Source organism: Hibiscus syriacus, unplaced genomic scaffold (genome assembly GCF_006381635.1).
Source record: "Hibiscus syriacus cultivar Baekdansim isolate YM2019G1 unplaced genomic scaffold, ASM638163v2 tig00109999_pilon, whole genome shotgun sequence".
Taxonomy (NCBI): domain Eukaryota; kingdom Viridiplantae; phylum Streptophyta; class Magnoliopsida; order Malvales; family Malvaceae; genus Hibiscus; species Hibiscus syriacus.
In genome coordinates this window covers 245,559-266,972 of record NW_024062556.1, presented here as the reverse complement: position 1 = coordinate 266,972, position 21,414 = coordinate 245,559, and the positions used below count along the sequence as shown (strand labels likewise).

The 21,414-nt window shown below is 33.1% G+C and overlaps 3 protein-coding genes and 1 pseudogene across 3 annotated transcripts; 2 read left to right on the top strand and 2 right to left on the bottom strand.

Moving 5' to 3' along the window:
* The first annotated feature begins 3,186 nt into the window (after window positions 1–3,186).
* LOC120212160 (amino acid permease 6-like) lies at window positions 3,187–6,754 on the top strand. Its single transcript, XM_039210570.1, has 6 exons — window positions 3,187–3,375; window positions 3,464–3,697; window positions 3,785–3,878; window positions 3,955–4,169; window positions 4,244–4,392; window positions 5,929–6,754. Exons 1-6 carry the CDS (start codon window positions 3,264–3,266, stop codon window positions 6,583–6,585), a joined length of 1,461 nt encoding a protein of 486 aa, XP_039066501.1. The 5' UTR covers window positions 3,187–3,263; the 3' UTR covers window positions 6,586–6,754.
* A 2,196-nt stretch (window positions 6,755–8,950) lies between these two features.
* On the bottom strand, window positions 8,951–12,955 carry LOC120212159 (annotated as a pseudogene).
* Window positions 12,956–13,953: 998 nt separating this feature from the next.
* On the top strand, window positions 13,954–17,235 carry LOC120212158 (ergosterol biosynthetic protein 28-like). The gene is made up of 3 exons (XM_039210569.1): window positions 13,954–14,216; window positions 16,135–16,341; window positions 16,791–17,235. The coding sequence occupies exons 1-3, from the start codon at window positions 14,102–14,104 to the stop codon at window positions 16,856–16,858; spliced, it is 390 nt and encodes a 129-aa protein (XP_039066500.1). The 5' UTR covers window positions 13,954–14,101; the 3' UTR covers window positions 16,859–17,235.
* Window positions 17,236–19,387: 2,152 nt separating this feature from the next.
* LOC120212157 (EPIDERMAL PATTERNING FACTOR-like protein 2) lies at window positions 19,388–19,955 on the bottom strand. Its single transcript, XM_039210568.1, has 3 exons — window positions 19,862–19,955; window positions 19,750–19,784; window positions 19,388–19,645 (listed from the first exon to the last, which is right to left on the bottom strand). The coding sequence occupies exons 1-3, from the start codon at window positions 19,953–19,955 to the stop codon at window positions 19,388–19,390; spliced, it is 387 nt and encodes a 128-aa protein (XP_039066499.1).
* Between the last annotated feature and the right edge of the window lie 1,459 nt (window positions 19,956–21,414).

Genomic DNA, 21,414 nt, shown 5'->3' with positions numbered 1-21,414 from the left:
GAGGTGGTGGCCTCAAATGTAAAAGTCATAATCCAAGAATGACACGTCTGGTAGTTAAGAGGACTCATCGTTATGTGTTTGGTCCAAAAAGTCGTCCACATAAACACAATCAAGTCCTTTCACCCTCATCTGTTGTTGCTTCTCGTCTTATCTATTTTTCACTTCACCATCTCCTATTTGCCATTTGTTTTACCACCTTCCTGTTGATAAACATCTCGTCACAAACCTAGGTGACAGAGTTTGGAGGCAAACTTAAAATTTTAAATAAATTAAAGGTTTAAATTAAATTTTAAAAATTTTGAAGGATTCAGTTTATTTTTTTCCAAAAAACTTAGGATCCAACTATAATTTTTAAATTTTTGAGAGACTTAATGAAAAATTTTAAAAATTATGGGAGGTATTTTAATTAAGAACGTTAAAAAAATTGAAAATTTATCTTGAATTTCTAAAAATTTAAAGGGCAAATTGAATGTTTGAAAATTTTTAAAGAGATTAAAAAAATTTAAATTTTAGGGGGACATAGGCCCTCTAACCTAGCTTATGTTCCATCTCTGTAAACATCATTGGCGAATTCATACGAAAATTTAAATTTTTTTGATTAATTATTTTTTATTAATTATATTTATCTTAAAATTTTATTTATATTTATCTTATATAAAATTTTATATTATATATATATATATATATATATATATATATACACATAATTTGAAATATTTTTTAAATCTGTTACTTAGGAACATTATTTTGCCTAACATTATGCAAATGCGACGCGTGAAAATTGGCGGCCATTATTACACTGTGTATGAACTTGATTTTTGTGGAAATTAGTAGTAGTCAAAGCAAGATCAAAAATGAAGACTCAATTTTCAATTTATGAAGTCTGTCAGTCAACCTATTTTATCTCAATAATTGAACTTCAATTATTCCATTCCAGGTCTAATTTCTTCATAGTTGGAAGGTGAATATAACTTGAACTTTAAATAAGAAAATATCAATGACTTAATTATAAAAATATTAATACTTTTATTATAATTTAATTATTTGTTTGTTGACGTTAAAATAATAGTGATGATTTTTTTAATTTATTATTATAATCTTGAAATTTCAATTAATCATGCAAAATGATAGACTTAAATATTAATAAAGTGCTTTAGTATGTTTTAAATAAATATGTTCAAAATAATAATAATAATTAGTTGGTCTGGTGAGTTAAGACACTGAATTTCTTAAAAAAAATTAAGATTATGACATTATGACGAGTAAATTGATTTGTGAATGTAAATTCTATTTTTTATAGTATCTAATCGAAATTAATTAATCAATAAATTAGATATAAATGATTATAAAATGTAAGTATAAAACATTTATACTAGCGGGTTAATTGAGTAGTAAGTAACTTGATATTTCTTAAATAAATTTGAGTACATGTCAATGCATATGCAGAAAATCACTATAGAACGATTCATCGATTAAAACTGATGTGCACCTTGAATCAATTTGAATTAATCGAAATTTTGGAGAGATACTTTTGGTAACATGTGAACACGAGAAAGTTAGGCAGGGAGGTGGGTAAAAGACAAATGAAGAGGTACGTTTGAGAGATATTGTTTGCTAAGGCCAACTATTTTAATGGCCGTTAGCATTAACCGGAACGCGGCTATCGGCTACTCCTTGTATTTTTATTCTCATTTTGATTTTAGATAATTACAAGAATATACTAATTAATTTCATTTTTTTTCGAGAAACCCTAATTGTATTATTATTTCCAGACCCCAAAATTTCAAGCTACTAACCTTATCTAAATATTTATAATTAATTTTAATATTAATATTTTTGTATTTTAGTTGCAGGTTTTCAACCTTGTTTGAAGTCAGCAAAATTGAGTCCGTTAGAATCCAAGTCAATAATTACATCCGCTCTCTCAATTCTTTTTATTTTCATTTTGATTTTTCAGAATCCACAGATTAATTCCAATAATTATAGATAATTTACTACATCTTGTCTGAAATTCAACACAATTTTCAAACCTTAATCCGTGATTTTCTATATAAGTTTAAGCATCTTTTATATTTACGTATATTTGATTTATTAATCGACTAAAATATTACAGAGGCAAATGTAATTCTTTCAACTCAATTTGTTATATTCACAAATGTTAGAATTTAAACTTTTAGACTTACTTTAGAGATCTAGTATCTCATCACCAACTCGTTGTTGGTATAAATTTAAATGGTAAATAATACTAATCGATACCAAACAAAAAACATATTTAAAATGTGAATCAAACTTTGAATACATACGTATTTATTACAAGAATAACTTACATTTAATATCTCTTTTAAATTTTAATGACATATTCTGAGTCCTTAAATCAACATCCAATGTCAAATACGACATTTAAAAACGTTAATATTTTTTTAAAAAATAAAAACGTTAATTTGAGACTGTACCAAAAGGTTACCAAGTTCAAAAAGGTAAAACACAAATAAATAAAAAACATCGGATCCAACATACATGAAAAGAAAACATTTATATTAATAGTGTTGGTTCAAGTGATAAGCAACTTAATATAGTTTAAGTAAATTTTGAATTTGAATCTTTGTGAGTCGGTTCAAATTATAAGACAGAGATTTAAGAATCGAAGGAAAAGAATAAAAAAAGAAGAAAAAGAAAAGAAGACATCTTTCACTCCCACAACACGGGCGAACACTTTGATTCAATTCTAAAATCATACGGAATGTTTGATGTTCAAGAAATGAATTGTAGAACTTGCTAAATTTATGTCATTAGAGGCTAGATCCCCGTCACACCATATCCATCAGAAACGTTCATTTCGCCACTTAAAAGCATAAAAAAAGGAACTTTGCTTGCATCTGATACTCGCCATCCATCACATGTGGAGGGTCCATCAAAATGTTTCCTAATTTCGTGTGTTACTCTCTTTCTAGGGGAAAGTTGGCAGTACCCAGAACTCAGCACCGCAAAGATACAGATTTGTTCTTCTTCTTGTTGTCACAATGGATGGTTTACATGTAATACAAAATTTCCCAAATGCCTAAATCCGTGGGGACCAGATAAACCAAGGCCATCCATTGTGCCCAAAAACAACACACTTGCCAATAATGCCGGTCCCCAGTCCACAACCAAGCCTATATATGCTTATCATCTCTTAAACACCCTCTAAAACCCAGTCTTGTTTACTTTCCCCTTCCCTTTCTTTGACCTTTGCTTCATAGTAGTAAACAATTTCAGCTTGAGAAATGGCCAGAGAGATGCAGAAAAGCAGCATGTTCATTGAGCAAAACACTGCAGACTATGAAAATGGTGATGCCCAAATGAACTTGGATGATGATGGTCGAAAAAAAAGAACTGGTATAGCATCTTCTTCTTCATTCTGTTTCTTTTTTTCATTCACTATTATTATTATTATACTTGGATGTGACCTTGGGTTATTTTGAAGGGACATGGGTGACTGCAAGTGCTCATATTATCACTGCTGTGATTGGGTCTGGGGTGTTATCTCTTGCCTGGGCGATTGCTCAGTTGGGTTGGGTGGCTGGACCGGCGGTTCTCATGATTTTCTCCTTCATCACCTATTTCACCTCCACCCTTCTTGCTGATTGCTATAGGGCTCCCGACCCGGTTCATGGAAAAAGAAATTACACCTACATGGATGTTGTTAGAGCTTATTTGGGTAATATAAACTGTTCAAGTATACATTTTCATGGCAAAAAAAATCTGGGTTTTTATGAGGATGATTAATGAAACATCAATGGTTCAGGGGGGAGAAAAGTTAAGCTTTGTGGATTGGCTCAGTATGCAAACCTTCTTGGAGTAACCATTGGCTACACAATCACTGCATCAATTAGTATGGTGTAAGTAAAAACAAGTTAAAGTTTGCAACTTTGAACTGAGAATGAATGGATTAATTGTTGGGTTTTTGGTACTCAGGGCGGTGAAAAGGTCAAATTGCTTCCACAAACATGGGCATGAGGCTAAGTGCCAAACATCAAACAACCCATTCATGATCATCTTCGGATGCATCCAAATCATCCTCAGCCAAATCCCAAACTTCCACGAGCTTTCATGGCTCTCAATCCTTGCTGCCATCATGTCCTTCGCTTATTCATCCATTGGCCTTGGACTCTCCATTGCCAAAGTTGCAGGTAACAAAACAGTCCATCCAAATTCATTAATTGAATTTCATTTCGTTTTTGGCTGATGTGAAATCAAAATCAAGGTGGGACGGGACATGTGAAGACGACAAGCTTAACGGGAGTGACAGTAGGGGTTGACGTGTCCGCCTCTGAAAAGGTTTGGAGTACATTCCAAGCCATTGGGGACATTGCCTTTGCCTATGCTTTCTCCACCGTCCTCGTCGAGATTCAGGCAAGTAAATATACACGTACATATTATCATATATATACACATGGATCTCTTTGATATGCACAGACAAACCTAAACTTTTATGTTAGGTAAATGAACTTTTAAAATTTAAATAAAAGATACGAATAAAATTTTAAATAAAAATTTTAAAAGCAATTACTCGGTTCGCTTACTCTTCTTTTGGTCTATCTCTACCGGTATGTATGTAGCATTATATCATGTGTGCTATGAATACATGGATGTTGAAATGTGTGCCCGTGATAGGGTTAGATATGGGCATGAAATCACGGTACTTTGAAAAATAATTCATGGCAGCTTGAATAAAGTAAACCCTTTTAAAGAAAATCATTGATTGTTAGGTACTTTGATATAGATTTTCTAATATTACTGTTCATGTCTGCTAAAAGACGTAGCATGTCATGTTAAGTATTTAATAGAATCACAAAAGATACGAATATATATGAATGATTAGTATTTAATGTGTTATCTGATCGTCCGTATGCAAATCTTATAGGATGGACAATAGAACGAATACATGAGTTTATATTAGAAATAAATTTATAAAAAAAAATTAAAAATAAATTTTTAAAAATACAAAAATAATTTTTTAAAATTTTAGAAATAACAACTACCTAATCTGTAACCACAAATATATATATATATATATATATAAAAGAATCCAAAGAAAATTTTGAAACTTCACTTTGGGTGTCGGTCTTCAGATATGGGGGCCATTTGGTAGTAGGAACTAGAAGAAAAAAACCTTGGATTTTTCGCCTTCAAATTTCAAAGATGGATATTATCGATGTTTATCATATGATATTTTTAATCAAATTTAATGTGATTTGATTACACTATCATTTATTAAAGTAATAGTTAAGTTATAGTTTGTTTAGGTCTAGAGTTCGAATATCAGTATTTGTAAAGGTATTTGAACGTTCATAATTAAATAGTTTAAAATATTCAAAATAAATATTACCTTACAATTATATCAGTTTAATAAAGAAAATTAAAAAAAATCATTCTATAAAAAGTAAACGATAGAATTTATTTTAAGGTATATGATTTATATTTTTTTTAAAAAGAAAATAACGTCTTATTTCAAGCTATTTATTTACTTAAAAAGAAATTATTGAGTAGGATAGAATTTAATACCATTATAATACTTTTAACATATCTGATTAAAAAAATATAAAATATCAAAACAATATAGTTATTTAAGTAATTTGATGTTTAGAATATGATAGCGAGTTTTCTTTATTTTTGTCAACTGATCAAATATATCTATTCTATTACTCGTTAATTTTAAGCGGCACTGTACATGTAAAATTTCCATTGGTTAAATAAAAGGCTAATTTATGAGTTGCAAAGACTCGTGTGGACCATTAGGACCACTGATTCCATTGTCTTTCTTGTCCAAAAGATTTTACAAATCTTTCCATTTCCATCTTTCTTTTTCTGGTTTTTGTGAATCATCAAACTATTACTAACGGATTGTGACATCCAATGTAGCTGAGTTTTCCTTTTTGATGATTTCAGGACACACTCAAATCCAGTCCTCCGGAGAACAAGTCGATGAAGAGAGCGAGCGGAATCGGTGTCATGACGACCACCTTATTCTACGTACTATGTGGCATTGGCGGATACGCGGCGTTCGGAAACGATGCGCCGGGGAATTTCCTCACGGGGTTCGGTTTCTACGAACCCTTTTGGTTGATCGACTTCGCCAACGTCTGCATCGCCGTCCATCTCATCGGTGCATACCAGGTTTTTGCCCAACCGTTATTCGGCTTCGTCGAAAAGCTGACCACCAAACGTTACCCCGATAACAAGTTCATTACACGCGAACACGCCATCAATGTTCCGTACTGCGGCGTTTACTACCTAAACTTCTTCAGATTGGTATGGAGGACGGCGTACGTTATCGTGACGGCCGTGTTAGCGATGATATTCCCTTTCTTCAACGATTTCTTGGGTCTTATCGGAGCAGGCTCATTTTGGCCTTTGACGGTCTACTTTCCGATCGAGATGCACATCGCGCAATCAAAAATACCAAAGTACTCATTCAGGTGGGTGTGGTTGAAAGTACTAAGCTGGGTTTGCCTGATAGTATCACTCATCGCAGCAGCTGGATCCATTCAAGGACTAATAAACAGTCTCAGGGTTTACAAGCCATTCCAGACACCCAAGGAGTGAGGATTCTTGACCAGATCAGCTTAGGTTAGTGAAATTTCTAACATTGGTCAATAAGAACAAACTTGAGGGAAATGTAATTCTAATGCACTTACACGTGCATTCCAGATTCAAATCTGCTTATATCGTGCTACCTTTTCAATGACAATATTAAATTCAAAAGTTTATGGCATTAGTGCTACCAAACACTTAAAATCAAATCATTAGCACGGAAAAATTAAGGTGACAGTTAAAAAATGTGTATAATTAGATATTTGGTCCTCAATATTTATACATTCTATCAAATTGATTCTAATTGTAATTTAATTTAATAATTTAATCCTCTAATTATAAAGATATGTGTCACCATATGATTGGTGGAAGTAAAACTTATAAAGAAAGGTGCAGGTGAACTGTGCAAGAAACAAAATTGGGTATTGTAAGAGATATAGACGAGCCTTAATTACCGAGCCAATCCCTAAATTTATATTATAGTTAATGCTAGAAAAAAAAACCAAGGTGAGATTCACACCCAAGTAGAAAACTTGGGAGAATCTAAACAACTCAAGCAAATTTAGGGGAGAGCATTCTATTGAATCGATTTAAAAATTTTGAGTTATTCGAGTTGATAAGTCGTATTTTGTAAAGTTAATGGACTAAATAAAAAGAGAGCATATTTTTAGTAAAGAAATAGGGATTGAAGTTATATAGGTATTCTATAGCGGTATAGGAGCATGTGATTCAAATTTGGTAAAAAATGACTTAAAATGAAGGATCAATTGAATAAATAAAGAAATCATGAAAAGTTGAAGGACTAAATTGAAGAATTAAAAAATATCATCAAAAAGAGGAATTGAAAGCACATATGTATTTTACGATGGATTAGGAGCATGTGGTTGAAATTTGGTAAAAAAAAATTGACTTAAAATCAAGGATGAATTTAAGGAATAAGGAAATCAGGGACTAAATTACAAAACTATCAAAATAGTAAGTCAAATTTTAGTTTTTCGAGTAACTCTAAATTTCCAAACTTCAACTCGACTCGAACTCAAAAACCGAATCAATAATTTGAGTTGACTGGAATAACTTGAAATAAAAATGATTTTTCGAGTCGAGTCAAGTTTTACTCACCCTAAACAGATCTAATATTTGGTTAATAATTAGATAGATTCCATATATATTTTATTCTTTAGTTAATACAAGACTAAAAGAAAATTTTAAAATTTTTATAAATTTAAAATTAAATTTAATATTTCTTTTTTATATATTTATAATTCAATAATTATATATATAATCATTAAATTAAAATTTTTAATTTAATTAAAAAATTTAATCTTTTATTAAAAATATATAAATTATTTATATTTTAGTTAATTTCTCTTTTTTTTAATTTTTAAAAACTGTCTTTATCACATACTTTCATCTACATTTATGGTATGTTTTCCTCTACCTTTTGATATATTTTAGGTCTTATTTATTGGTTGTTCTCTTCGTTTACTTTTTTAGGGTTAATTTAACATCACATCGACTAATTAATATGACACTTATTTGTTCTCACGTTAATCTTCTCCACTTTGGTCGTTTGTTGATATAATATAATTTGCTCGTATCGATATTTTGTGCAAGGTTTTTGAGTGGGTTGTCAACTTTTTCCTCATATGGTCATTGTATAATCTCAAATAACTAGTTTATTGCGTCAATGATTATAAGAAATGTCTTAATTATATGTTTAATTTATGTTCACGATTAAATATTTATTATAATTTTGGATGTTTCCTTTTTCTAATAAAACTAACGAATTCTATTTGCATACAATTATAAAGTTAACATTATTAAAATCAACATTAGGTAAATAAGAGATAATTTTAAAAACAAAACCTTTTGTTAGCAAAATTTTAAGATTTAAATTGTACTCATAAGTTTGAATGTGCTAAACGAACTTTTAATATAATTTTAATTTTTAATATATATTATATATAAACATAGAAAAGAAAATATATATATATATATATATATATATAATTAATTTTAAAATATAAGAAAGTTTAAACTCATTTTCTCTTTTAATTTTGTATCAACTAATTAAATATATGCGAAACATATCCAATTATCTATAAACTATTTTATCTATTTGAGAGATTTAGATGATTTTAATTTTTCTATTTGGCCTGGGTTCGAATCCTACCTTGACCATTTTTCTTTCCTTTTTTCTGACATTAATTATAGTATAAGTTATATAAATAATGTCGTAATTCATATCTCAAAATTTGAAACTTGGCTTAGTGGTAATGTGCAACCAGCATGATCTTCAGATGAGTTCCTTCAAAAACCTAGAAAGATTAACAAGTAAAATAAATAAATAAATCAAACTAAATGATAAAGTCGAATTGTAGCAGGCATCAAATGTTACCAGTTTTCAATGGCCAAATAAAAGATGTTACCTTAAATAATTAAATAGTTCAAGCAGATTCAGTCTCACTCATCACAAAGGACCGAACCAACGACTGTGCCGCATGCGTTTGTTCCGGGGTTCCAGATATTGTAATTGCAGTTCCGGTTGCCGCAGGCTAGGGTTCAGTAACTGAAATTTTTGCATCAGAGATCTGCATTATTTTCTTTTTGAGTAAAAATAAGCTCACTTTGCTGCATGATAGAAAAACGAAGCACAGATTCGTCGACATACCTGACGAATCTGTTTTAAACACGCCCCATTGTCTCCGTAAATTACAGGAACGAGGATTCAATAGTCGTGCTTGTGATAATAGCTGGTTGGCTTCTACATATCCACACATTAAAGAGAAAAAAACAAACAAACGAGATGTTGCCATCAGAGAAAAACCTATAAACTAAAACATTCTAACAGCCAAATGTGATTTGGTTTGCCCTCAAAGCCGGAAATTCTTCGGTGGGGAGGTCCAGAAAATTCTTTCAGATACATGAGGAGGCATGCCTGGTTGGTGAATATTGCACATAAAAGGAGGATCATGGGGGTGAAAGCCACCATGCTGAGGTGGGCCACCAAAAGCATCAAAATTCTCTCCTTCCCATAATCGAAGGGAATGGGGGTCCTTGATCCATGAAAGCAGGATTCGGATGATGGTTAACAGAGGGAAATGCATCACGGAAGAAATGATGCCACAGCCTAGATGTTATTTGCAAAATAGCATCTCGAACGGTATCATGGTCTCCATTAATCTGCAATGACAAGAGAAAGAATCAAAGAGAGCAAGAATAACACCAAATTTTCCAAAATTTATAAATCTTAAGAGAAACACAGAAGCAAACCTGAATAATTTCTTCACCATCTGAAGCACATTTCGGAACCTGATATTTTCCCAAAATACGAATATGAGCCCCAGATGACTTCCTCATTTCAGCTATGATGGCACCACCCTTGCCAAGGAGACAGCCAATTTGATTCGACGATACAAGAAGCCTGACCAGCATAGTCTTGTCCTTGCTATCAGGTATCGCCCTATATAGCCTGCCAAGAACACGAAGAACTGCATCTTGTGCAGGTCATATCCTATCATCTGGGTACTGAATTTATTAATTTATCATCAGTCCCATAAGAAACCGCAATACTAATAACCAAACAATAGATCGAATTTTCAAAATCCATTGATGTTTGAACAAATCCAGAGAGCAAATCATACCGCTGGACTAGAAACGATAATCATGCGGTCCTCACAATCAGGAATTAGCTTCCACCACTTTGATATCACAGCCTGTCTCTTGCTTAACAGCCTTAATCATTGCTCCACCCTTTTCAATGACAGCACCAACTTTGTCGTCATGACACAGTAACCGGAATGTTAGCATTTCCGGAGAAGGCATCATTTGCCAGGGATGAGGGGAAGAAGTGAATGAAGTTCAACATCCCGAGGTCCTGCAGCAAATGGTGCTCCTTGAGAACTTAAAGAATGGTTTGGTGGTCGGTGGACTTCAGGCGTAGGAGCAAAAGACTGAGATGACTGTCCAGTTGTGTTGAGAGGAAAAGAATCATGATCCCGAGGTAGATTTTCTATTAGTTGTTGAGAAACGGATTGAAACGCTTTCCTAACTGCATCAAATTCACCTGTAATCTGCAACAAAACCACAGAGCATAAGTCCAAATAAAAGTCCATAACACATCAATAATGCCTATTTTGCATATTTAATCATATGATAAACTGTTATAGTAGAAACAGCACTATAACAAAGTTTAAAACTCAAACAATTGTTCACAAAACAAAACAGGAAACTAAACCATTCACTCACTCATCAAACTGTGACACAATATTTTTTTTTTCTTTTTGCTGTTATTTTCGGGAATGCTGTCACTTAGATACAAGTGCTAACCAGCTAACTCGTTCTCCCCTTTGTGTTTTCCTCACCTTTTTTTTTTTTTTTTAAATAATATTTTTTCTTACAAACATCCATGGTTTTTCATAAATCTTATGTAACGAAAATAACCCAGTTTTGTTTTCTTCAGGTTATTTTTCCACTACTGCAAATTTATGGTTTAAAGTTGAATTTAGAAATCATATTTTGCTGTGTGAAACATTTGTTAACAGTTTGTCTAAGGTAATATATAATAGAACCTAAGGTACCTGAACTAATTCATCTGAAGCTAAAGCACACGCAGGCAGTTTGTCTCTAGGAAGAATTTGAATCTGCGCTCCACTCTCGGCAGTCATTTGCTTAATTACACTGCCACCTATACCAAAAAGGCAGCCAACTTGACCGGAAAGAACAAGCAACCTTAAAACCATCATGAAAGACTTAACAGTTTCCTCGTCAAATCCATCTGAACCTCGATCTGCTTCAATCATTCTTTCAAAAACAAGTAACAACACCTTCTGAACACAAGAAGTTCCATTTACAGATTTTAAACTTCTCACAGAACCAAAAACCTTACTGTTGTTGTTTTCATCATTTTCTTTTTCTTCATCATTCTGGTTGGCTGCATTAGCCTCGTCGCCACCATCCTCCTTACCCTGCATGGTACCAACTTCAGTCTCTTTATCAGAAGATTCAGAACCAGAGATGGCAATTAGTATCTCATCACAACCAGGGACTGCCTCCTCAAGTTTGACATTTGCACCAGTTTCTTGAAGAATTTGTGATACTAAGCTGCCACCTTCGCCAATGAAACTAACAGATTTAGCTTCAGGGCATAGTACACGAAAAACAATACCACTAGGTGAAACTTTAGGTTTGCCTGACTTTTGCAACTTTCTTTTCCCATTTGGCTCTGAAGGGCTCCTATCATGTGGTCTCTTAGTAGGTGTCAATGGAGCAGACATGGTTGAGGGATTAATTCAAGTAACTGTTTCATTCAAATGCAAATAAGAATTCCATAAAACAAAATTGAAACTTCCAAAGAAAACATGAACAAAGTTATAAAATCATCCATGCCTAGTATATCACAAACTCATCAGTTCTTCAATTTAGGTCCAGAAGGGCAATAACAAGCGGAAAAAAGGGAAAATGAACTTAATGGAAAAAGGCCATAGGTCTGTTTCCTTTTCCTATTAGTTGACTGACTGGTAATAACATCACGTAATTAAAACAATTAGACCCCTTGAAATATCTCGCAGTTAAGCTGCCTTTAAACACTTAAAGGAAAAATCAAAATGCATAAAAAGGAACATGACATTCTATGTTAACAAGAAATCTCCATATTTTTCCATTTAAAAGAAAAGAATTAGAACTTCTAAAATTGTTGCCGCATAAAGTAGCTAAAGATAAAGATGTAAACCCAATTCTCATTTATAATTTGTAAACTCCAATTGCCATGTGCTACGTTTGTTAACTTTTAATGCTAAAGATCAAACCAGCTCACATTTTTTTGATATAAGGGTAAATGCTTTTTAAGCTGACAATTCTAAGCTGGAAAGCTCAAGCCATGAGAACTAGGATTAACCCCATCATGCCCCCTCACGGTTACCATTTTCTTAAAACTTATATTACATGTAAATTAGTATGAATCTCGAGCATCATACATCAATGGTAAAGAAAAGTTCATAGCTTTGTAATCCATGAATTACTCCCATTCTCACACTTCTTCAAAGCTCTACATTCTAGGGCTAAACAGTTAAGTAACGTAGGTTAGCTTTAAATAATTGGGAATTCAAGCTTTAGGGACACTTTATACAAAATTCAAAACTTGGAAGTCATGTATCTCTCATTCAAAGTATAGAACAAGGAAACAAGTTTTAACAATTAATTCATAAAAACAACAAACATTAAAAAAGAAAACGATGCATTCACTATTAAGTGATTGAAGAGCGAAAAGAAGTCACCGTTTAATCGAGAATTTGAAGAAGCAAAAACCCAAAAAAGAAAAAAAAAACAATTCAGTGATTGCTTCGAGGACAACTAGGATTGAATCTTGGGAGTAGGTTTCTGTTGTAATACTTGATGAACCGTGTTCGAACGGATTATTCCGGGATCATGAGCCTTTCTAGTTTTAGTATTGAAGGATGAAACAGGCTCACCCGGCACTGCTCGGCCCACACCATAACATTCGAGTAAATAATCATTTTGAGTTATGTTCTTCTTATTTTTTTTAATATTTTAACATTTAAGTTTCTGTTTGGAATAAAAAATTCATTTATGATTGAAAATTGTTAGTTAATAAACGATTAATACTTCAAAATAGATATTTTTATACCTTAAAATAAAAATATTAAGAGCCAAAACGACTATTTAATCAATCATTAGGAGTTTTTTCCCTTAAAATAAAATATTAAAGGAAAATATTAAAAAATAATAAGAACTAAAATAATCATTTTGATAAATATTAAGGATTAATTTTAACATCATGCCTAAAAAACCAAACAGCAGTAATCTTCGTTGTACTCTAAAATAAAATGAATGTAGGTGTTAAACCAAAGGGGTAAGTACACAAATGGTCGTTCAAATATATAATATGAATTTATTGAGTCATCTAATTTTAAAAGTTACAAAACGATCATATAAATATATAAAGTTACTTTGTTGAGTTCCTCTATCATTAAAAGGTATAAAATGGTCATCTAATTGTTCATTATGTTACAAACTTGTTATTTTCTTTTAAAAATTTAACGGTCTTCTAAGCTGGACGTTAACATGTTGATTGAGATGTGATTGTCATTTGAGATTATGAGATCAAATTTTATCATATCTCAGTTAGTAGGTTAACTTCTAGCTCAGATTGTCGTTAATTTTTTAACGAAAAATGACGATTTTAGAATATAATGAATAGTTGAGTGACCATTTTATAATTTTTAATAGTCGAGAGACTCGATAAAATAATTATCTATAATTAAAAAATCATTATATAATTTTAATAGTCGAATTATTCGATAAAGTAGTATACTATAATTCGGGGACAAATTGTGTACTTTACCCTAGATCAAACAAAGTTGTTCTGTCTAAACTGAAAGGGCATTTAGCTCGTAAGTCATAACTCACAAGTATCCAAAAGTGTGCAACTTGAACGGGATCTGCAGATCCGGTTGAAGTCCACAAAGGCAGATACAGTGGCCAGTGGGTGAATACTGAAGCCAAGAAGATGAAAGCGTTGGGATGGTGGTTAAAGCTGGTGGGTTCACTTCGATTAGTCTCTGTTTGGTTCGGCTTCTTCGATATTTGGGCTCTTCGTCTCGCCGTTTTCGCCAACACCTCCAGTGAGCTTCTTTCTCCTATTCTTCGGTTGCTTAATTCCTTTGTAAAATTTGTTTCTATGTTTGGGTTTCTTTGAATTTAATGATACATCTCGGAAACATGACTCGCTATGACAACCAATCTCTAATTTTTAAACCAAGGAAGAAAATTTGTTTTGTCTGAGTCATGGATACAAGGAGCTGTTTTTGTGCGTTTTCCAAGTGCTTGGTTATGTCTCCTTAAGTTAGAAAAGGAAGTTTCACAGATTAAAGAATATCGGAAAGGTGTTGATTTGGGATCCCAAAATTTATATATTTTGAAGCTTCTTCTAGAAGAAAAGATGTTAGCTTTGTTGCTTTGGGAGCACTGCTTTTGGGAAGCTAGTTGCATCGAATGTAATATTTTTTTTTGTTCTAAAAAAGCAAACGAGAATTAAATTGAATTGGGTGGATTCAATGGTGCATCGACTGATGGATTATTCTCTCCACATACAGATATTCACAAAGACTTCTGTGGCTTATTTTTATTTAAATTTTACTACTAAATAAATGCATTATTTCAGTAAAAATGTGAACAAATCTATAATTATCATGCAATGGTGGATGCTTTGAAAAATAACAAGGTCAATGAGTTTAGTAAGCATGCAATTGGTTTAGGATCCATTTTCCGAGAAAGATTTTGGATTTCTGAATTGGATTAAACAAGAAAACAGATTTGGAGCATCTGAATAATTAGATGTGTTACTTGTACCTTCAAGTATAGACCTCTAAGGGCATGCATAAGCCCTTGCTTAGTCGAAGAAAAAGACTATGCTGGCAACAGAGGGGGTTATTGATGGTTTCCAAAATGAAAATTTAGTGATGATAACATGTGAATTTTGATGCAAATTTGGACACATGGAAAAAACTGTTAAACCTCAGAATTTGAAAGGGGATGGGTTTGCCTTAGGAGGCAATAGCATTTGATTCCAGAGCTCAACAAAGATGCAAACATCTGGGTTTTGACTGTATGGTCAGGAAAGTTAATACTCTGAGGCTTAGTATGATGCGAAAATGTACCTAGTCCTTTCGTGGTCTTTAGGTGCATGCATATATGGTTCACTATTGAATCGCACGAAAATGCTATAGAGAAAGGGAAAACAGGAAGGATTGCCTAAAATTTAAGTTAATGAAATAGACACTCTCCTTAACATTTACTGTCAATGGCAGATTACATCCACAAATCTTGCCACACACTACAAGGTACTTCGAGCTACCTTTTTCCTCCCAAAAATTAACTACAAAACCAGCCCATGTTTTCCCTTCTTTCTAGTACAAATAACCTGCCAAAATAATCGTCAGTAACTGCTAGGGTCCATAATAAACAAAATAAATTAAAAACACTAACTGATGCAACTAATAGAGACCATCAAAGCATTATAAATAATAAATATAGTGTACTAAATCTTCTACTGTTGTAGACCTTAGTAACTACAGGTCTAACATTTACATTTTTTGGATTCTTGAAGGTGTCTGTGAAAAAAATTAAAGCTATGTTCTGATATGTTTTACCTTACCCACATTAAATCTTGTTGATGATTACAAGTCTTTTTCAAAAAAAATAAAGTAGATTGGAATTGAATGTCTCTATATAGAGAGTAGAGAGAACGGAAAATATAATAATCTGACCTTGAGTGCCAATATTTGTCAACTATGCCATGGATATGTTTTCATTTACATACTGTTAATAAAATTGTTGACTATTTCTTGCTGTTGAGTGTTCCTTCTGTACCCCAATGTACAAGTTAAAGCAGTTTTTGATCTTTCTGCTAATAGAATAGCTTTCTGCTAATAATTCCGAAAAGGTTTCCACCTCAGGGTTCAATTTCTTTGTTGCTGAAGAATAATAAATCATTCCAGATGTTGATAATTGGTTCTCCTTTTTGTTTCTAATGATATGCAGTGACTGAAGTTCATGGGAGGACGTTTGGAGTTTGGACGCTTTTGACATGTACCCTCTGCTTCTTATGTGCATTCAACTTAGAAAATAAGCCACTATACTTGGTGACATTTTTGTCATTCGTCTATGCCTTTGGCCACTTTTTGACTGAATATCTCTTCTATCACACAATGGTCCTATCAAATTTGACAACTGTAGGAATATTTGCAGGTATGGTGTTCTTGAGACTCGTGAGAGTGCACATGCCATTGTTTCAAGTGTGTTTTACATGACCCTGCTTTTACATCAAAAGGTTTTTTATTTAAGTGCTGCAAACTTTTCCTTGGTAAAACAAACTAAAAATGATGATCTATCTGTTTGCCAAAGCCTGAGATATCATATTTTATATTCTTGGACCTTCTTTAGGATGTTATGATCTATATAAAACAATAGCATCATCATCTTTTGCTGAAATCTCAGTTCGCTCTAAAGACATTTATTTTTCATTTTAGAAGTCTTTTGTTAACCAATCACCATGATTTGGTTTAAAGGTTTTTGCGTATCATTTTCCATTGCACTTTCTTTTATAGTTCCATTGAATTTTGACTACTATACAACTATGTGGAGGTTGACATTTTGCCTAGAACTAATTATTCTTAACTTTTTTCCTGAAAAAACAGGGACTTCAATTATATGGATGCTTTTACAGTGGAACGCTCATCAACAAAGTCATGTCAAGCATACCTGAAATTAAAATTTATATTTATTTTCAGTTACTTTAGTATAATGTTGAGAGGGACAGGGACATATTGACTTTGAAATTGTTCTCAATCCGTTCCAACTGATAAAAGGCTGTTTAAAACTAACCTCATAAAGGAATATGAGTAAAAAAACTTCCATCATGGTGTTTTGGAATCTGTAGTTAGCTTGGAACCAAGTCATAGGTCCTAGGAGCTTATACTTGGGGTGCTAATAAAAATATCATGCGGTTATTTGTTGCCAGAGCTTTGGGTTCGTAATTTTAAGTGATTATGGTTCAAATTTTTTATAGCTTTAAGTATTTATGTGTATGCATAGTACATGAGAAATAGTGAAATACCAGCAATTGTGTATGCATTTAAAGATGATGGAATGGTTAAAACTCTTTGAATCAAGGAAGCATACATTGAACTGATACTTTAACAAGTTATATAATCATGTTGATGCATGACAGTTCAAATATGGTATCTTCCTAATCAATGCCGATCTTTGACATTTCTTATACAGGTTAATGTATAGTAACGTTTAAACTAAGCAGCTTGATCGAATCCTATAGAGAATCTAGAGGCCCAATTCTTAGTGATACCTACTTTCTCACTTGCTGTTAAAGAATAATGCTATGATTGCATGCCAAGTTTCTCAGTAATACCTCTTTGTTCATCATCGTCATCAATCATGTGCTGCACATTGCGCTCATTTATGTATTGATCTTCTTCATCAATGAAATCCTCAACTTCCCCATTTTCTTCCCTTTCTGCTTTCTCTTGATCATGTCCGTCGATTTCATCATCCCCACCACCTCTTTCATCATCTTCGCTTTCCTCAGCTTTCCTCAGCTTTCCTCCATCTCCTCTTCCACTTCTTCAACTTCCCGACCTTCATTAATCTCAGCAGGTGACCCCCTTGATCAAGGTCTTTTCTCCCAAGTTTTATGGCTACATGGCTGTGCTCGGTCGTCGCCGTTTGGAAAATCCCACTTCCCTTGTTACCATAACTGTTCTTAAACTGGTTCAACAACCAGATGCAAAGAGCAATCAAGGCACATATTTGAAGAACATGCGTTACTTTGAAGCCTTTACACCTTTGGTTTCTACTAGCTGGCTGCTTAAGCATGGTGAACCCTTGGATATACCTTAAACTGTCAAAGAAGGATCAGCAGCCAGATGAAGATACTGCAACTCTATATGTCTTGTTCAGTCGAATTTATTTAATCTCTTATTGTTCTTAGGAAATCAACTTTTGGTACTCAAAATGTGGGTTTTTTCCCCATAGGGTTTAACAACTATGATAGGGTAAAAAGTTATCAGGGAAGCATGATAAGGGGATGTGTTTTTGAAAAAAGAGTGATCTCAAAATGTAGATTGTTGCCTCACTCTAAAAGAAAGACCACCTTTCATCAATAAGACCTTGTCTCCACATGAATTTGTAGCTATTTTTTCAAATACATGATATTTTCAAAATAAAAAAAAGTATTAAATATAAATTCATATTTGATACAAATATTCAAACTAATTTGCAGAAGATATGATTGTTGTTGAAGATAATATTAGAGCTCATGCTTACAGGCAAAAGGACAAGGAAAAACCCATAACTGGAGATAATATTAGTGCCATGTAGCAGACGAACTTTTTAACTAAAGTTTGAGCTTTGCACCTCTCAAGGTTTAAATGAAATCATTGTCATTAACACTAATTGATTCTCTTATAAGCAAACAAATGCAAATCACTAGGTTATAAACTGCTCGTCTTAATTTTTTTGAAGTTTGATTGAATGACAACTCAAATCTGGTGGGAAATTTATTCTGCTTGATTGGTGGTGTCAGCCATCAGTTGGTGCTCAACTTCATCTATCTATCAAACATCTGTTCTTTTTTTTCCTCTTCATTTTTGAAAGATAAGTTTTCTAATCACAGCATCAAGTTGCAGCATACGAATTGTCACCAGTCATCTCTGGTATGCAATAAAGAAGAAAGAGCAAACTGCAAGGGCTAATGAATGAAGATGATGAGTCCTATCACTTGTCTCTGCATGCAATCTTTCCAAGTCCCATACTGAAATGCTGCATTTGTATTACATTTTATAAAGTTCTCCCAAACATCTACAAAACTGTAACTGTACAATGATTTCGCATGTGCAAGCTTGGTGGAAAGGAAAAGATTTTGTAGCAGATCCTTTCCTACAGATTATCATCATTACTAATCAAAGTGTTTCATGGTTAAGTATTTAGCTCTTCGAGATAAGCTGCCTGAAAATGCTGCAACGAAAGCAGTGCCTCTCAGATTTCTCTACAGTGTTTTCAGAAATCTTGTATCATACGGAATCACCAATGTCGTCACTTTCCATCAAAATTATTACCATTAAATATTCATGAAATTAAGGATTTTACATTGTAGACCATATGGCTAACATGCATGAAGAGAGTGAGACTGAACACGACAAAGGTATATATATAGAAATTGAAGTTATTATTTTATCCACAGTTAAAACATTTGTTTTAATTGATTGGTTTTACTTCAAAATCAAGGATTGAAAATCATGTTGCCACACTTGCATTTCCAACACATTGGCTTGTAATTGGAGACATCATTGCCTCTCGAGTAAGCAACTGAAAACATGTCATCTGAGAAATGTCGGCTTCTTCGGTTCTGGAACTGTGTTGTAATAGGAACTTGAATTGCCTCACAGTGTGCGCACGAACTGCATCTTCTCTCGCACCTTGGTGGCCTTGACCCAACCAGATTTCTCATCACCATTCTCGTCTCTTCTTCCATTCCTTTCTGTTTATACCAACATCATCGAATTCCATCATTTTCTAATCGGATGTCAAGAAAAAAAAGAGAAAGGAAATTAACCGAATTATGACCCTGGATTTCATCAATACCTCGGCAACATCAAGTAACCTGGAAAGTGACCTTCCTGGAAAGGGCGTGAAAATGAAGTCAATGATCGAACTTGGGTTTTTCCATTTTAAAACAAAGAGAAAAGAAGCTTACCTTCTGCAGCCATGAATGTAACTTTGGACAAGCTTGAAACCAGGAGAAACAACAGGGACACAATAAGGTGTCTCCTACTTGGAGAGCAGCTCATTCTTTTTTCTCAAAATGGAAGAGGAGAGATATGGAAGAGGCAGTGTATTGATAAGAACCCAAGGAAGGGAAAATTAAATATAGTGTGCAGTGAAGGAGGGTAAACTGAATCTGAAATTCTGAAAAGTGTCTCTCAAGGGAAGTTGTTTTTCAGTACTTGAATGCCACCTTTACAATGCAATTGCAAACAAACAAAACAAAAGATGAATCTGTGGGTTTTTTTTTTAATGTAATATTTCTGTGAAGGTCTGAATCAAGGATTGAACGTGGAGCACTGCACACTGAGGCTAAAAGCAAACGGGAAGGACCTCAGCCTCGTTTCACGAGCCACCAAATAAACAAGCTACCTCATAGCCCTGACTACATGCAACATAAAAAGGGGAAATGAAAACAAAAAAACAGCAACAGAAAAGATCCTTTCAAACATCAGTTTTCCAAATGGGGTTTTATGTAATGTCAAAGGGTTTTGCCTCTCCTTTCAATCTACCCACCACGTTTATATTGAGTGACAGAGCGGGGTGACTCGTGAGTCTTGACCACTTCCACTCCAACACGCCAAATCAACCTCCCCCTTGTTGTGTCACTCTATTTCACAAACAGGTTACTATTTTGGGGTTGGTATTGCCAGAAATTAGGCTATGGAGTTTGCTTGATAAACGTTACTTTTTTATATACTCTGCAATCCTAACTGCTTATGGCCCCCAATTACAGCAGAGAGTCGAGTGTTCAATGGATTAAACTCTGCAAGAATATTATATATATTAGTTAAAAAACTTCATTTGGTTAGTCAGTTGTTACCTACGAGTTCTGATACAGAAACCATTTTATCCATTGTTGATTACGTTTACATCAGCATCACCCTTCTTCATTATTGATTACAGTCGGACCAGCTTTATGATTTACAGAAATTACAGCAGAGCAGTAGAATTGGGCCAAAGTCCAGATCCAACATAAATTCCAACACAATGAACAGTTAGTGAGCTGGGGCACACGTAACAATCTTAAATAAATTCTTCTCCTTCTACTACTACATAAATCTGACTCACACCAGCAATGCAATTAGGCTGCAATCATATTTCCAAGTCCAGCTTGATTTAAAATTCGCTACTTCAAAGTAAAGCTAACTTATTTGAACTCATTTCAATTAAGTTTGTTTATATGATCTATATGCTTAAACTTGAGTTTTAAGTTAAAGTTTGAACTCATTTCTTATACAAAACGATTATATTTGAATAAAAGTTAATATTTGAATGGCCTAGTTTATTAGAATCAAAATAAAATTTTATATAAAACTCAAAATTTATCATATCAAACCATTAAAAATAATAATTTAGATGCACAAGTGTATTTGAATCCATCGATAAATTAAAAATCTTCAATTTTGATGTTGAAATCTCAAATCTTGTGATCTTGATCTCCTAAATTAACACATAAGTATTTTAAGAATGTGACACTATTTT

What these genes read in the sequence shown, in the direction of transcription:
- LOC120212160 (XM_039210570.1), top strand. Translation starts at nt 3,264, where the DNA reads ATGGCCAGAGAGATGCAGAAAAGCAGCATGTTCATTGAGCAAAACACT. An exon ending in TGGTCGAAAAAAAAGAACTG is followed by an intron (nt 3,376 to 3,463) that starts GTATAGCATCTT and finishes GTTATTTTGAAG; the next exon opens with GGACATGGGTGACTGCAAGT. An exon ending in CTCCATTGCCAAAGTTGCAG is followed by an intron (nt 4,170 to 4,243) that starts GTAACAAAACAG and finishes ATCAAAATCAAG; the next exon opens with GTGGGACGGGACATGTGAAG.
- LOC120212158 (XM_039210569.1), top strand. Translation starts at nt 14,102, where the DNA reads ATGAAAGCGTTGGGATGGTGGTTAAAGCTGGTGGGTTCACTTCGATTA. An exon ending in CGTTTTCGCCAACACCTCCA is followed by an intron (nt 14,217 to 16,134) that starts GTGAGCTTCTTT and finishes AATGATATGCAG; the next exon opens with TGACTGAAGTTCATGGGAGG. An exon ending in AACTGTAGGAATATTTGCAG is followed by an intron (nt 16,342 to 16,790) that starts GTATGGTGTTCT and finishes CTGAAAAAACAG; the next exon opens with GGACTTCAATTATATGGATG.
- LOC120212157 (XM_039210568.1), bottom strand. Translation starts at nt 19,955, where the DNA reads ATGAGCTGCTCTCCAAGTAGGAGACACCTTATTGTGTCCCTGTTGTTT. An exon ending in TACATTCATGGCTGCAGAAG is followed by an intron (nt 19,785 to 19,861) that starts GTAAGCTTCTTT and finishes CGCCCTTTCCAG; the next exon opens with GAAGGTCACTTTCCAGGTTA. An exon ending in GGTTACTTGATGTTGCCGAG is followed by an intron (nt 19,646 to 19,749) that starts GTATTGATGAAA and finishes TGGTATAAACAG; the next exon opens with AAAGGAATGGAAGAAGAGAC.